General features: G+C 38.9%; 1 protein-coding gene and 1 non-coding gene across 2 annotated transcripts; one reads left to right on the forward strand and one right to left on the reverse strand.

Moving 5' to 3' along the window:
* The first annotated feature begins 69 nt into the window (after window positions 1-69).
* On the forward strand, window positions 70-12,231 carry LOC144662419 (RCC1 and BTB domain-containing protein 1-like). The gene is made up of 14 exons (XM_078523220.1): window positions 70-469; window positions 3,206-3,375; window positions 4,111-4,204; window positions 4,930-4,997; window positions 5,988-6,095; window positions 6,668-6,810; window positions 7,259-7,322; window positions 7,459-7,585; window positions 8,203-8,258; window positions 8,898-8,968; window positions 9,498-9,551; window positions 10,211-10,308; window positions 10,960-11,090; window positions 11,850-12,231. Exons 1-14 carry the CDS (start codon window positions 196-198, stop codon window positions 11,988-11,990), a joined length of 1,599 nt encoding a protein of 532 aa, XP_078379346.1. The 5' UTR covers window positions 70-195; the 3' UTR covers window positions 11,991-12,231.
* Window positions 4,505-4,577, reverse strand: Trnas-uga (transfer RNA serine (anticodon UGA)). Its single transcript has one exon. It is a non-coding gene; the product is annotated as a tRNA-Ser (tRNA).
* Window positions 12,232-15,171: the final 2,940 nt, after the last annotated feature.

The following is a 15,171-nucleotide window of genomic DNA, read 5'->3' on the forward strand; positions in this document are numbered from 1 at the left end:
CCAGGTAAACAAGGCCTGGGTCCTAAGCTGTGCGGTTTGAAGACGAACGACGAACACACGAGAGATTTGCTTGATATTTATTCAGAATTTTTAATCCCGTGATTGTACAAATTCGGTGACGGTGTGGTTCTCCTTTTCAGTTGAACAGAATGTTTTAGTTGAAATCGTGATGTGGAATTTTTGACAGATATCAAAATGCAAGAACTTGAAAGATGGCCTATATTTAGTCTTCTGGATCAAGAGTTCTTGGCATCTCTCAGACTAGCATGTGTTTTTGGGAGTGCGGGGAACGAAGCTATTGTTGTCACAAGAGACGACGATGTGTACGCTCTGGGATCAAACGGCAGCAGTTGTTTAGGAGTCGGTGATGCCCAGAGTTGCCTTCATCCAAGAAAAGTGGAGGCTCTGTGTAAGAAGAATGTGGTGTCCTTGGCTTGCGGCAGTGGGCCTCATGTACTTGCAACATCAGGTAGCCGGCTTGTAGCAGGAAATTGGCCAAATTTGATATATTAAAATAATATCAATTTGGCTTCAAGGCTAACAGGGATAAAGCAAAAGAAACCACATCAATGTTGTTGTTGTTGTAAATATTTGTTTTATTCCATGAAGCCTTGGACCAGTGTAGAATTGTGGTAAGGGTAGCAAATGTGTGTGTGTGTGTGTCACAGGAAGCTGCCGGTTTCGCTCCCAATCGAGTTCGCACCATCCGAGTTCGCTCCCAAGTTATACCAGGGCTCGACACTAACACTCTCCCGATTTCCACTGGAAAGTAAATTTTCTTCTTGGAAAGTAAAAAAGCGAAAATGAACCAAAATACTTACCCGATCTGGAAAGTAAATTTCAGGCTTTACTGGAAAGCAAATTTTATACTTAAAGTGCTTAAGTGAAAAACAGTGTGTAAAAAATTTAGAAAACAGTACAAATACCCATATAACAATGACTACTCATATTAAAAAGACAAATTTACGCTACTTGACACGCTATTCTCGATTCTCGCATTTTCCGTCATATTGGATCGAGAGAACTCCCCAGGAGGTCTGGGTTCTATAAACACACGTGGTATGGTGCGCCTTTTTGGATTCCTCTTCTGACACGTATGTGATGCAAAGAAATCTACCCAGGAAAATGAGTCTATTTTGGTTCGGTTTTCCTTGACGTAGTGGTGATGATGGAGAAATAGAAAAAGTTGACGAAGGACAAGCAGGCAAAAGCACTCTGATTCTACAGCATGTTGTTGTGAGCGAGGTTTTTCAGTAATGGGGAAATGAAGTCAGACTGGAGATCATGTTTGTCAGTTGAAGTATTAGACTGTCTCATGAGAATTCGTATTGAAGGGCCTAAGTTGCTGAGTTTGACCCTCAACCTGGACTGCAGTTTTGTGGGCTAGTGGAACAAGGATGAGACGTCCAAATTGACTAAAACAAAGCCATAAAACACACAGTAAGATTTTTTAATTTAACGTGGTTAACAACTATAAAACCGTCGTCCATTTGGATAGTAAAATTTTGAGATGGAAAGTAAAATTTGAAGTCTACTTTCCAAAGTGGAAAGTTTTGTAAAAATTAGTGTCGAGCCCTGTATACCGTGTTCGCCCCCAGTATGACGATTTGCCCCATAATAACTTCTGTTACTTAAAGGAAAAGACACTTTAAACGTGAACGATGATTTCTAGACAAGCGAAGTCACAACGGTGAACTTCCATTAAGTTTTATTCAGACGAGCGACACACGCTTTGAAAGTGTAACCTTCGATTAAGAGATTAAGTTTTATTCAGTCAAGCGAATCACGCTTTGAACATGAACGATAGGTTTTATTTAGTCAAGCGAAATCACACTTTGGAAAATTAACAATAATTTTTTTTTTCAGTCAAGCGAAGTCACGCTTTGAAAAAGAGTAAACTTTGAATAAATGTTATTCAGTCAAGCGAAATTACTAGGGGGCGAACTCGGTCATACCGGGGGCGAACGCGGTATAACTTGGAGACGAACTCGGACGGTGCGAACTCGATTGGGAGCGAAACCGGTAGAATTCGTGTCACATATACTTGAAACAGTAGAATTTGCAAATCACATGTCTTTTCTAGCTATTTCCATGCGTCACAGTCAAATTTTCCTTTCACATGTCACAAATAAACCCTTTGCTACTCTCTTATATCAAAGTTGGTCTGTTAAAAGATACTTAATTCTGCCCAAGCTTTATAAGCTTCTGTATATGTTGTCGTTTAAACTTATCTTTGGTTTAAAATTTTTCAAACCAGTAAATTTTTATTTTTTAGTCTCATATTCATTATCATAATCTGAAACAAAAGGGAATAAAAAACTGGTTTGAAACAGTTTAAACTAAAGATAAATTTAAACCACATCATATCTTCTGAATACTATTCTCATTCATAATTATGACGCAGAATTCAAAAGTGCGTGGATTACATAACCCCATTTGTTTATAGATAGTTGTGTTAAGTAATGCTAAATCACTACGTGCACAATCGCTGTATTATTAGTTTCGGGGCATTTCGAAAGAGATACGCAAGCCGGGAAGTCCGGGCAAATTTTCGACCTTCCCACCTCCCCTTGGCGACGTAATACACAGCTATTAATAGTGCCTTCTCACCCAGTCGCTCTTTGCCTCGGCCACAATCTTTTCCCATATCTTATCCACGCTGGACAATGAGCGGCATAATTAATGAATGAGAATGGTATACTATTGAACTTGTTCATTTAAGGTAATTGAATTTTTAACTTGTAATAGTCAGTAATAATATTTTGTTAAAACTTAAAACACATCATTAGATTTTCTGTCCATAATTGTTTTTATTATTTAAACTTATTATTTTTTACCAAATGACTGCTTGACTGAAATCGTAATTCACACTATATTCCTGGATTAGATTAATTTTCCTCTGGACAACTGGGCTTCTGGGTATCCTGTTCCATGTGCTTCTCATCATTACATTGTGCAGCTCCAGAAAATATCCATACCCACCCCATGGAAGGTCAATGGAAATTCCGAGGGGGAGGGGGGTGTCAAAAGCCAAAATTTTAAAAGGCCTGTATGGGGCCTAACTTGAATTTCCAGAGGGGTGGAGGAGGGATTCAAACCAAAAAACCTTCCCTGGGAGGGGTATGGATATTTTCTGGAACGACACATTATGACATAATTTATGCTGCCAATAAAATTTAAAACCATCTTTCATATATTTTATAAGCATCAGGAGAAGTGTTTACATGGGGCCACAATGGGTACAGTCAGCTAGGAAATGGGAACACCAACCAAGGCTTGCTCCCATCACTTGTTACATCTGGATTACAAATGAAGAAGGTTATTCAAGTCGCTTGCGGCAGCCATCACTCTCTGGCACTCACTGATGACGGAGAGGTATGCAGTTTATAGATCAAGGGGGGGGGGAACTCCCATATGAAAGGGGCGGGGTGTTGTCTCGCTTAGGGATGTAAATTTTGGATTTTTGGACTCATTTAGGGTGTTTCGTGCAAAAAGCCAACATGTATATATATTTGTAGTTGTCAAGGTCTCCTTTAGGGTTGCACATGAAGAAATATGCAATTATAAATTCTACTTTTAGTATTTTGGTATCATTTAGGGATCAAAAAAAAACTTGAGCCACGCCTAGATTGGTCTCTTTTATGGTCCTTTTCAAAATTTCAGACAAGCGCCCCACCTCTTGCATATGGGAGTCCTGGGGGGGTATAGCCATATTATATCAATCAGGTCTAATAATTGCAAGAAACACTTGCAAGAAACTGAATCAATAGACAATTATAATTATATTTTATATGTCGTGGTTTAAATTTACCTTTTCTTAAACTTTTTCAAACCATTTTGATTTTTATTTTCATTGTCTCATATTCATTATCATAATTTGAAACACAAGGAAATAAAAATCAAACTGGTTTGAAAAATTTTAAAGCAAAGATTAATGTAAACCACAACACATACACATGGCTGGGTTATATCAATTCTTACCTAAAGGTTCAGAAAATAAAAAAATGCTTAATTTGTAAATATATAAAGACATTTTACACAATTCATTACTTTTTGCTTATTATCAACAATATTTAATTTGAATTTTTTGTTTACTGATGTTTGGTTTAGGTTTTTGCCTGGGGATACAATAACTGTGGGCAGATTGGACTTGGAAATACCAACAATCAGACTCTACCCAGAAAGATTAATTCAGCCATAATAGGTTAACTTATGCATCTTAACTTGATAGTTTTTTTAAACTTATTACATACCGGATTTACTTGATTAAGTACCTCCCCTATTTAAGCACCACTCCTGATGAAGTGCCACATATGAGATCAAAAATATATTAAATAAATAAATAAATAAATATATTAAATTGACCACTCCCCTAATGGGGCTTTTCAGGGCCAATGTGAAACAAATAGTTAAAAATCCCAACTAGCAGAAGGCAGACCAGTTGGCTATTTACAAACGCAGCCAAGGAGTTGAAATCGGGGCTACCGAGAACAACACCAGCTAGTGGTCAGAACGGGACTTGAACCCGCGACCTCCGGATTTCAAGTCCGGCGCTCTAACCACTCGGCCACGCTGCCTGCTATAAAGAGTGCCACCCTCGAATAGGGGTGCATTCATTCACAACGATGCGGCACTTAATCGAAGCATCATCAGACTGAATTGTTTGAGGAGTCAAACTGAGAAAACAAGTGTACATTACAACTGCTTTAGAAATTATTCACCTGGATTACAATGTTTTTCAGTTCGCATTCACATTCAGTTCACATTTATTGCTCTGTCTCTCTTGTTATCATTTACAAATGTTATTTGTTTTTAAAGACCGCTGCCCCCCGAGTAAGTGCTGCATTAAACACTGGTACCTGTGTATAATGTGATTATACTGAAACACCAGTAGTAGTAACTGAAATAACTTGATTCACTCTTTTTTAGGGACTAAAAAGATCAGTGTAATTGCTTGTGGTCAGACATCTTCCATGGCTTTGTCAGATGCAGGAGAGGTACATGTGAAGCACAAGAATGTTTTATCAATATATTTGTGACAAAATTTGGGTTTTGTAAACGTATGAAGTTGTCCTTCAGTAGTGTCTTAAAATATCAAAATAAAGAAGCTTGAGGCCCTAACTTGAATCACTGAACCTTGGGTTACAGTGGTGTTGTATTGGGTAATGGTTTGACTGACAGTGTTGGACTGTGCTGCTGAGTACAGTGTTAAGCCCTGCCCAGACGGCAACACAAGTAGACACAAGTTGAAAACTTGCGTCCACTTCCATTTCCGTTTGGCCAGGACTTTGGTGCACTTGCGTGCACCTGCATTGACTTGCGTACACTTGCATTCAATTTAGTCGAGATCAAATTTGGACTTAAGTCAACGTAAGTTTTTCACCGTTTGGCCACCAAACGCAAGTCAACGCAATTTTTGTAGTTTACTTCAAATACTGAATTGCAGTGCGTAGCATTTTAAATGGATTTTTTGCAAACTTGCATGCACTTGTGACTAAACTTGTGTGTCCGTTTGGCCAGCCAATGCAAGTCTGTAAGCAAGTTCAACTTGTGACTACTTGCGTCCACTTGTTGCCGTTTGGCCAGGGCTTTACAGTTTGAGCAAAGCCTCCGCAATCCAACACATTGGTACACTGCAGTTAACATTCCACTATTTTTGCTATGTGTGCATCAAGTTCCTTCCCTCGTCACCTATTTTCTTGGTTTCATGTGGCATAACAATCTGGGAAGAGTACCAAATCTACTTAGAGGTGGAGTGGGTTTAAAAGCCAGGGATGGTACTCTCCCCAGGTTGCACTTACCATGTGAAACCCTGATGGTGGCCATTTGAAGTATTGATATTAAAGTATAATGTAAGTATAAGTATATATCAACAAGGAGTTAATAATAGGGAGTGTAAACAGTCTACAACATCAGTGGCTCAACAATCAAATAAAAAAGAAATACTGTTCATGGTCACCATTGTCCTTTATCTCTATTTATTTCAGTTGTTTGCATGGGGCTACAATGGCAACGGTCAGTTAGGAGTTGGTAACAATGCAAATCAGTTGACGCCGTGCAAAGTTATTGGACTTGTTGGAACAATCACCACACAGGTAAAGGACTATTTTGACAGCTGCTGACATTTAAAGACTTAAATATTGTTATAGGAAGTCAAAAAAATTGCCAGCCCATAGTAGGTATAAGACCTTTTCTTGAATTGAAAAAAAAAAGATTTACAGATTACATTATAATGGCATTTGTTATCAAGAGAGGTTTTTTACTTCATATATTAACCTCTGTCAACCACAACAACTGAGTGTGGAACATGCTTTAGGATGATTTGATAAATGACTTATCCAATGTCTTTTTATAGTAACATTTTTACAGGCTATTGGTGACCTGCATATACAAAATGTAATTTGTGATCTACTGAATGAATAAAGACTGCGAGTAGTCTCTTTCTTTTCATAGTATGTGACTCAAAAACGCAAATGCGAGTGAGTGACGAACAGCGTAGCTGTGAGCCTTAAGAAGTGTTGGTGCCACGCCCACATTCCCTCCTCATATTTCCTTATTTTAGCATTATTTTAATTTTTTCGGTTGCAAAAACTGACTGCTAGCAGTCCAGGATGAATAGTAAAAGAGTTTCCAATTTCATTTTTGACCAAGGCTCTTGTTGTTGTAGATTGTGTGTGGCTATGCCCACTCACTAGCTTTATCAGATGCTGGATGTCTGTATGCCTGGGGAGCAAACTCATATGGACAGCTAGGAACAGGAAACAAAGCACACTTAGTCACACCTACCAAGATTGGCCTGGATAAGGGAAGGTAATGCTGCAGTCGGGGAATGTATGCGTCACATTTTTGGTCTTTGTGCATGAAGTTCAGTCATTCATGGTAGTTGACTAATCTGACAAGATTTTTGTAACATTTGTCACAGACAGTGCATCTTGAAAAGAAGTAGACAATTATTTTGTACAAGTTTCTCTTCTTTAATCTGTCTTGATATCCCTTTGTCATGACCTTAGAAAACTATCTTTTTGAGGTTTCCTTCAATCTGAAAGTAGTTTTCTACATCAGGGCCTAGTTGTTTAAAGAATGGATAACACTACCCGGCAGACAGATCACTATCCAGTAGCACAGTTCGTTTTGTCAACTCTTATCCACAGGATAGTGGTTTTTTCTGGTGGATTACATTATTCACCTTTTGAACAACTTTGTCAGAAAATAATTTTAGCTCCCCACATAAATTCTTTTCTGGCTCCATACTTTTCAGATTTGTGGAAGTCGCTGCCTGTCATTACAGTCACTTATCAGCGGCTATGACTGCCACTGGAAAGGTTTGCATTGTACTGTAAAACCTACCTTTACATTCTTCTTTGAAGCATATCAAAAACAACAATCTTTTTTTTTAAACACTGTAACATTAGCCTTAGGTTGAAAAAGTTTTTAAGAACTCTTTTCACTTCATTTTAGGTTTATATGTGGGGTCAGTGTCGAGGACAGGCTGTAACAAGTCCCATGGAAACAAAGTTTACAAGAGTTGACAGCACCTTTGCATGTTTTGCTTCACCTCCATCAATGTTTAGACCTCTTGTTGTGGGTTAGTAAAGAGTCAACTGTGTGCATTGTTTCAATTCTTGTAAGTCTATGTTACAGCTGTTCCCTTCCTTCCTAACCTGCATTCTTACATGCACCACACCCCAACCCCTTCCCTACCATGCCCTGCACCTGTCTCCTATTACACCTGCTGCACCCGCTTCCTTTACTACATCCCATCCCCCTCTCCTGCCATGCCCAATTCTTTCCTCTACCACACCCCACCCCCATCGACAACAACACCTCATTCTTTTCTTCCACTACCCTCTTGCCCTACCACACCCCACCCCCTTTTGCTATCACACCCTCACTCCTTCTACCATACCCCATCTCCTTGTCCTAGCACATTCCCTCTAACACACTTAACCTATCTCCTATTGGGATCCCAAAAATGTAAACCGAGTGATGGGCTCCTTTAAGGACTCCAAGCCAGGGGGAGGAAATAGTGGGTATCCATAACTTCTCTGATCCTTATTAATTTTGTCGAAACAAAAGGTTTCAGTTTTAAACTTTTATATGGTCAGGTGCCATAATGCCCAGTTATGTTTATTTGCTGTTTTGAAAAGATTGAGTCTTATTTAGAAAGAAGGTTATTTAATTATCTAATTATTTTGTTCTCAGATCAAGTACAAGAAAAGAGAGTTGAACAGAGTGTCAAAGAGGCATTTAATGACCAGGTGTGGAACTCATGGATTTAAATTATTTGAAAATGTTGAAGGGGGCAAAGAATTGTTAAAGATTGTTTGAGCAGTGTGCCTCGGGAGGAGGGTTGTGCTATAGTTACCACTTGTTGGGGAGAAGGGGGTATACTAACAAATGAGGAGGTTTTTAAGGCCTTTACGCTAGCGCAATTTGAAATTAAAAAAAGAGTTTTGAGAAGTTTTTACAATATTGGGGTGATAGGTACAGAAAGAGTTTGTTTTGGGTGGAAAAATTTCAACTTTAACTTTAATCACGTCTTGTTAGGATGCCATTCCACCTCCTACTAGCGGTATGGTATCATTTGACTTCGATGCAGGAGATTGAAACTTGTCAATATAAAGACGGTGTTTGAAATTTAACAACAGAGGAATCCCGATTGCTCGAAAAGAGAAACAAAAAATTGGAAGCTAGAAATCGGGAGCTAGAGCAATCAGGGGTAAAATTGCAGTGTTTGACTGAGTAAAGGAAATCGAAGGGAAGCACCTTTTGTTTCGAGTTATCGGGAGGTTCGAGAAATCCAGGGTCCGTGAATAAATCGGAATTCTACTGAAGTCGACTGGTTATCGTAGACGTGGATCTACCATTTTGACAATATTTGTTTATTTTTTGGACAGGAAACAAGCGACCTGACATTTATGATCGATGGGAAGGCAGTCTACGTGCATAAGTCTGTGCTGAAAATAAGGTATCCTCACCGTCATCTTTGTTACTTGTATCTGTGAAGCGTATAGTCACGGCACCAGATTTTTATACATTGGGCGAGTCCATCTCCGTGAGAAAAAGTAGAGACAAATGTATAGAAAACTAAAAATACGATGGTCAAATTGACATTCTTGAAATTTGGTCAGAAATTAAATTTTTGATCATGTGTAAAATTAGGCCAAAGTGGACCAAACTGTAAGTACAAACACTCAGTGTATGGTCAACGAGGAATTCATTATGGGCAAATGCTCTTAATGTCATTTGTACTAAATTATAATTAAATGGCAATTAATGTTTCTCATTTTCTAATGATATTATCAAACCAAGTTATTTGTAAGTGTGTTACTTTTGATGCGCCATTATATTAGACAGTGTGCCTGTACTCAGTTTGCCAAAACTGTGCCAGATGAAGTCTTCGTGGCACGATCGAGCTGATTTGGAAGGTGAAACTGAACAAGAGGTCCTTTATTTTCACTAATTTTGCTGTATAACCGAATCAGTTTTTTTTACAGATGTGAACACTTTCGGAGCATGTTCCAGGCACACTGGGGAGAGGATGAAAAGGAGTAAGTTGACCACTTGACTGCTCGAGCCTCTGCGTTAAAGCCAGAAGTCGAGTAGAAGATTTCCCTGCCAACTGCCATTCATGCAATCCAGGAAACCTTTGCCGATTCAGCCAAATACGTTTTCGATTTTTTTCGTCTCGAAATCGGTGGGAAGGGGCAGGAAAAGGGGTTCAGAAGTTTCCGCCTTTTAAACTCTTCCCTCCTGCTTCCTGTACCCTTCTCATTATCTTAATATTACCATTAGATCTTGTCAAACATATCACATAGGGAAAGTTCTATTGAGACACTTGCCTCTCAACTCCCGAGCTTGAATTTAACTAAATTTATTATATTTATAAGAAATTATTCAACTAATTTAAATATAAACATTTTGCCGTTTTTGCCGCTTTCTGCCCTACCCTTTCCTACCAACCCTAACCTGCCGTCATTAATATTCTGCCGGATAAGGTGCCCTCGTTATTAGCATACGTTATGTCCGACCTCTCTGCATAGGTTCTTAGTTGCCCGAATGGAAATATAACGTGAAAATAGTGACTAACTATTGGCAGTGTTGTAGAAATGACGTGCAAGGTATGTGACAGTCAGGAAGTTATTTGCATATAGAGAATATTTGTAGTCATACACTGCAAGTTTGCGAACGTTTTTCTCTTTCTCTGCAGCGTAATAGAAATCACGCAGTTCAGCTATCCTGTATATTATGCTTTCCTTGAGTTCCTGTATACAGATCATGTTCATCTACAGCCCGAGGACGCTATTGGTAAGTTGGAAATTAAAACGTCAGAGCTGTGTTAGGCTTACATGAGCCAAACTGGTCCATACTGCCGGATTTTATCCCAGTTTCTGTAGCATGTCGCTTACTAAGAGTGTTTTTACTCCCTGTATGGGTAGCCAGTCCATCGTAGGTTTACCTCCTAGCATTTTTGCCCAAGTACGCCGGTACCCATTTATACACAGCGTAGAGAGAGACACTGCCAGGGTTATATCTAGGGTATTTGAGGGGTAGAAGCTTCCCCCCTCATAACAGTATATAAGTAACTACATCGGAAAATTCATCCAGACGCGACGAGGTCAGTGCACATGAAGTGAGTATTCCCTGTCAAAGGACACTAATTGTGTCTCAAAATGCACCAGATTGCATCTCAGCACATATCCATTACAAAACATTTCCGTACCCCCTTAGCAAGCTCGTGGCCTTCGGCCACTCGGGACTTCTCCCCCAAACGATAAATTCTAGATAGAACCCTGACTGTGAGAGTCAAGTATCTTGCATAATAATCTCAGAAAGCGCTTGTTTGTAACGGTGTACGTTTGTCACTGTCGCTTTTCTCCTACACTTTTCAACCGTTCTTCTGCCTGAACACGCCATCTTACTTCCACAATGTTCTGATGTGATGACATTTCGTTCCAGGTCTGCTCGACTTGGCAAACTCGTACTGTGAGACGCAGTTAAAGCGCCTGTGTGAGCGGATCATCAAACAAGGCATCACTGTCGACAATGCCGCCATGTTACTCGCAGCAGCCCTGAAATACGAAGCCTCGGTAAGACCTGAACGAATGGTCATGTTATATAAAACATCCTTGGTAGCTTGCGCTGCAGACGTGGGGAGGGGGAAGGAGGGAAGGGTACTTTGACACGAGCGCGCGACTAAGAAGTAGAATATTTGAACAGCTAAACCTGTTTAGTTTGAGTAAGTCTTAAGTTTCGAAAAACATTCTTACTTTTTTTTCATTGGGTTAACAAAAAAAATCACCCAGTTCTACTTTTACCTTTCTCAAACTAATAGACCTTTTCCGCTTGAGTGTTTTGTTGCCCCATTACAGACCAAGTGATGATACTCTTGAGAATTCTTGCTTTCAAATTTTCAAATAGTCGCGTGTATATGAATGAATAAATTTTATGTGGATAAAAGGAAAATTCTCTAGAGAACATCACGTGGTCTGTAATGGGAAAACAAACCGTCTAAGCGAAAAAGGTCTGTTAATAATTCGTCAAGTTTAAACCAAAAAATCATAACCGTGAAGGAGGTTTGGCTGCCCGGTGTTAGTTAGCATAGATTTTCACGATTTTATTTCTCCGACTCCGTTGTTTTTGTTTCGATTGAGAAGATATATCAAACACTCGAAACAATTTTCACCTCTATTCTCGGTGTTTGGATATCCCGATGAAACACTGTCGCTCGTGTTTGATATGTTATTAGAAACTTGGCAAACTTAGCGAACTATATTAAGACAAATCCTCACGTTAAACGGTGGTGTGAACTATTAATGGCATGTTAATTTTTGAATTTTTCTTCGAAGGATCTCGAAGAATTCTGCTTCAAGTTCTGTGTCAACCACCTGACAGCTGTCACTCAAACTGAAGCCTTCAATCATCTAGATGAGGGGACAGTCAAGGAGTTTATTCAGAAAGCGGCTAAATGGGGAGCCTTTAAATATTGACGCCAGAAAAAATAAGATTTATGTGTAGACTTCAAATAGCTATTTTTCACCTCTAAAGATTAGATAGAAGAAAAGGGACTGATGAAGTACAGGTCAACGTGGTTTCCATTGTCTTTTCTTCGGAGCGTGGTGAAGAAAGATCCTGGGAGCGAGGTTGAGCCTACGTTCGAGAGAGCCCTGGGACGTCTCTCCCCAGATCCTCTTTGTCAGCTTTTCCACGGTCGTAAGGTTAATTCGTACACGCTCGCTTACGCTTTCATAGTAACTGAGTAAGTTATATTATTTTAGAATGCTAGCGTAGCAAAAAGCTTTGCTTGACTGTTCAAAGAGCCTGCCTTTAGTGTTTTCTTCCAAGTGTAATATTTTGCACAGATTGAACCCTGATATATCATAAGTTATTATTTAACGTAATGTTCGCCAATAAATTCTTATAGAAAGATACTCAAAATCTAAGTTAAACTATAATGTAATATGTATTATTAATAGTACAAAATGATTGAACTTTGATTTATGAAAATATTTAATGTATAATTTACAAGTCCTTAAATGGACGTTTCAGTGATGTATTTATTAGTATTTGAAAATTAATATATTAAAGTTCACGTCTACAACAATACATATGGTTCACTTTTCTTTTTCAAAAACAAAATACGGTATGAACGCAATACGTTGTTATTTTTCATTACCGTTTTTGAATCATCAAATGTTACATGGCAGCATATATTTGGCTTGCAATCTATTCAGTGCAAATCCGTACGCACGTATTGCAGACCAATTTGTTTTTATATTGCGTAGTTATAAACGATAGTATTCACAGTGTCTACGGCTTCGCGTGCATTGCAGACCCACAAGTTCTTTCTCTCAATTATTGTAATGGACCACCACGTACGTTATTTTTTACCACAATGCAATGACATACCGTAAAGTCCGAAGGTAACGGCCACCCCCTCCACCCTCCCCGCAAGTAGCGATAAAATTTCTCAGTTGTTTACAAATCCTGAATCTAGTGACGCTCTTTAAACGACAGTCCTAGGAAAAAGTTGAAGCACATTCAACTTTCTCCAAAGTTATTTCGGAAAATCTGCCGTAGACAACGCAAGAAAAGGAAAGGCCATTTCCGAGACTCAAAATTTTCAGGTGAAGCGAGATGGTGTGCGCACCTCTGAAAAATCCAGAGGCGGTCACATCTCTTCACGTTATTGCGTGTTGGAGTATAAAATAAAATAAAACACCAAATCATCTTCACAGCATATGCATATGTTATCTTCAATCTTCAGTTTACTAAAATTGCATTTTCTTTTATCTTTTGATTTTGTTTTCTTGTCTGTTAGCTGACATTGGGTCCAAATAATTTCGCAGTCGGTGTCCAGGTCCGAACGATGTGTTACTATAATGTCGTCTTTCACTGCTTGGAAAACGCCTCCGCCGTGACAGTCATCAGGGCGATCTTTTCTGAAAATTTTGTAGCCCTTTGGAAATATTTCGTTACTTTCGATGTTCGAACTTAACCAGGATTCAGTACCAAGGATGATGTCAGGTTTGTATTGGTCTACTACAGCAGCGATGTCTGCAATTTTGTTTTTAGCGCTCCGACAGTTCATTGTCATGCAGGTTAGTTTCTTTCTGTTGTTCTTTGGCAAGTCCATTAGTCTTCTGTTATTGTTACCATTCAGCAGATTTTGCTTTGAGCATCTTATGCTGATGAGATTGTGCCAATTCACTCCTTTGGGACAGCAATTTTTGGAGCAGCTGACTTAGTTAATTGCAAGTCATTATCGAATTTTAAATTAAATTTAGGGAAGCATGTAAACAAGTAAATTGTAACTAAGTATTTTTATATCCTATTTATACATGTACATTTTGTTTTTGTTATTTTGTACTCTTATAGTTGATGTGATGTCTTAAACGATGTTATCAACTTAATAAATGTAGATGTAGATCTTATTGACACGGATTGCCATATGATTTGTTTCTAACTTATAAGCTTAATTCAGGTAGATATCGGATGTTGTCAAGACTTGGGGTTAAGGTTATCATTTGCTTGCCTGAATGTGTGCGTAACAACGTCGATTTTTTTAAGACTGGTAATTAACCTTTCACTTTAAAGTTATCTTTCAAGGACCGTTATAATAATATAATACCCTCAAATCCTAATCAGTGACTCGGAATTTCTTTGCGGAGTTTTGCAAGCCAACATTTATTGAAATATGAACGAGCGGTTTTTTTTAAACCTTTCGATTCTTTTGATCAGTGATAAATGGAAAAAAAATTCCGTGTACTGCGTGGCACAAAGTCTAGATTTCGGTGCCGAAATCAAGACTTTTTCCACTGATGAAGGGCTAAACCCGAAACGTCTGAACTTTACACGTATTTATGGCACTTACTACTCCAACAAGTGAGAACTTTGTACCTTTCGATTCTTTTGTCTGACTACGCCCATATGCGAAACAAGCGGTCTCGAAATTTTTTCGAGAGACTATTGACCATCGTCCATGCAGTCTTTGATTACTGTAGTTGAAAGAACGCATTTATTTTTTTGCAAAGTTTATGACGTTGCGAAGAATGGTTGGTTTTGCAAGTTAGATTCTGCTAAAATGTCATCACACAGGCCCGGGCATAAAGGAAGGAGTTTCCCATGGAAGATCTTAGCGTAGACTGTCCACAGCCCTCTATTTTTTCGTGTTTTTCAATCGATGAGCGCGCGGTGAGAACGGCGAAAGAACTGGACGCCAGCGCAAAACGGAAGACGCGCTCGCGCTTCGCGCTCGCTTCGTTTGCTTTTTTGCTGTGGACAGTCTAATCTTAGCGGTGTAAGGCGGTCAAAAGGCTAGCCGGAACTGAACTGCAGTGGTTTTGTGGATATATGCCAATTCTAATCACAACAATGACAAAGATATACTGGGTCATTCATATGGAGAACATGTGCATGGCTATTTGGGGTGAGGTCCCACCTTGGGCTGATGAACCATTTCCGGTGTTTTTGACAATCTTTCTTTCAGAGAACACAAAGCGAACGTTAACACGATACCAAACACTGGAAAGACTCTGTATACACTGTATAGTATATAAAAATTTCATATTAATTTTCCAGGACTAAACTTTGAGAAGAAACTTTAGCACAAATTTTAGCACATTATGAATTAAAGTAGGCTCGTAATTGACATTGATGAGAGAAGTAATT

This window comes from Oculina patagonica, chromosome 8 (assembly GCF_052425735.1).
Source record: "Oculina patagonica isolate OP01 chromosome 8, crgOcupat, whole genome shotgun sequence".
In the NCBI taxonomy this organism is placed as follows: Eukaryota; Metazoa; Cnidaria; class Anthozoa; order Scleractinia; family Oculinidae; genus Oculina; species Oculina patagonica.

Bases quoted from the DNA above. Each gene is read 5' to 3' on its own strand.
- LOC144662419 (XM_078523220.1), top strand. From the start codon at position 196: ATGCAAGAACTTGAAAGATGGCCTATATTTAGTCTTCTGGATCAAGAG. The intron at 7,586-8,202 runs GTTAGTAAAGAG...TTTTGTTCTCAG, and splicing joins GTTTAGACCTCTTGTTGTGG to ATCAAGTACAAGAAAAGAGA. The intron at 8,259-8,897 runs GTGTGGAACTCA...TTTTTTGGACAG, and splicing joins AAGAGGCATTTAATGACCAG to GAAACAAGCGACCTGACATT.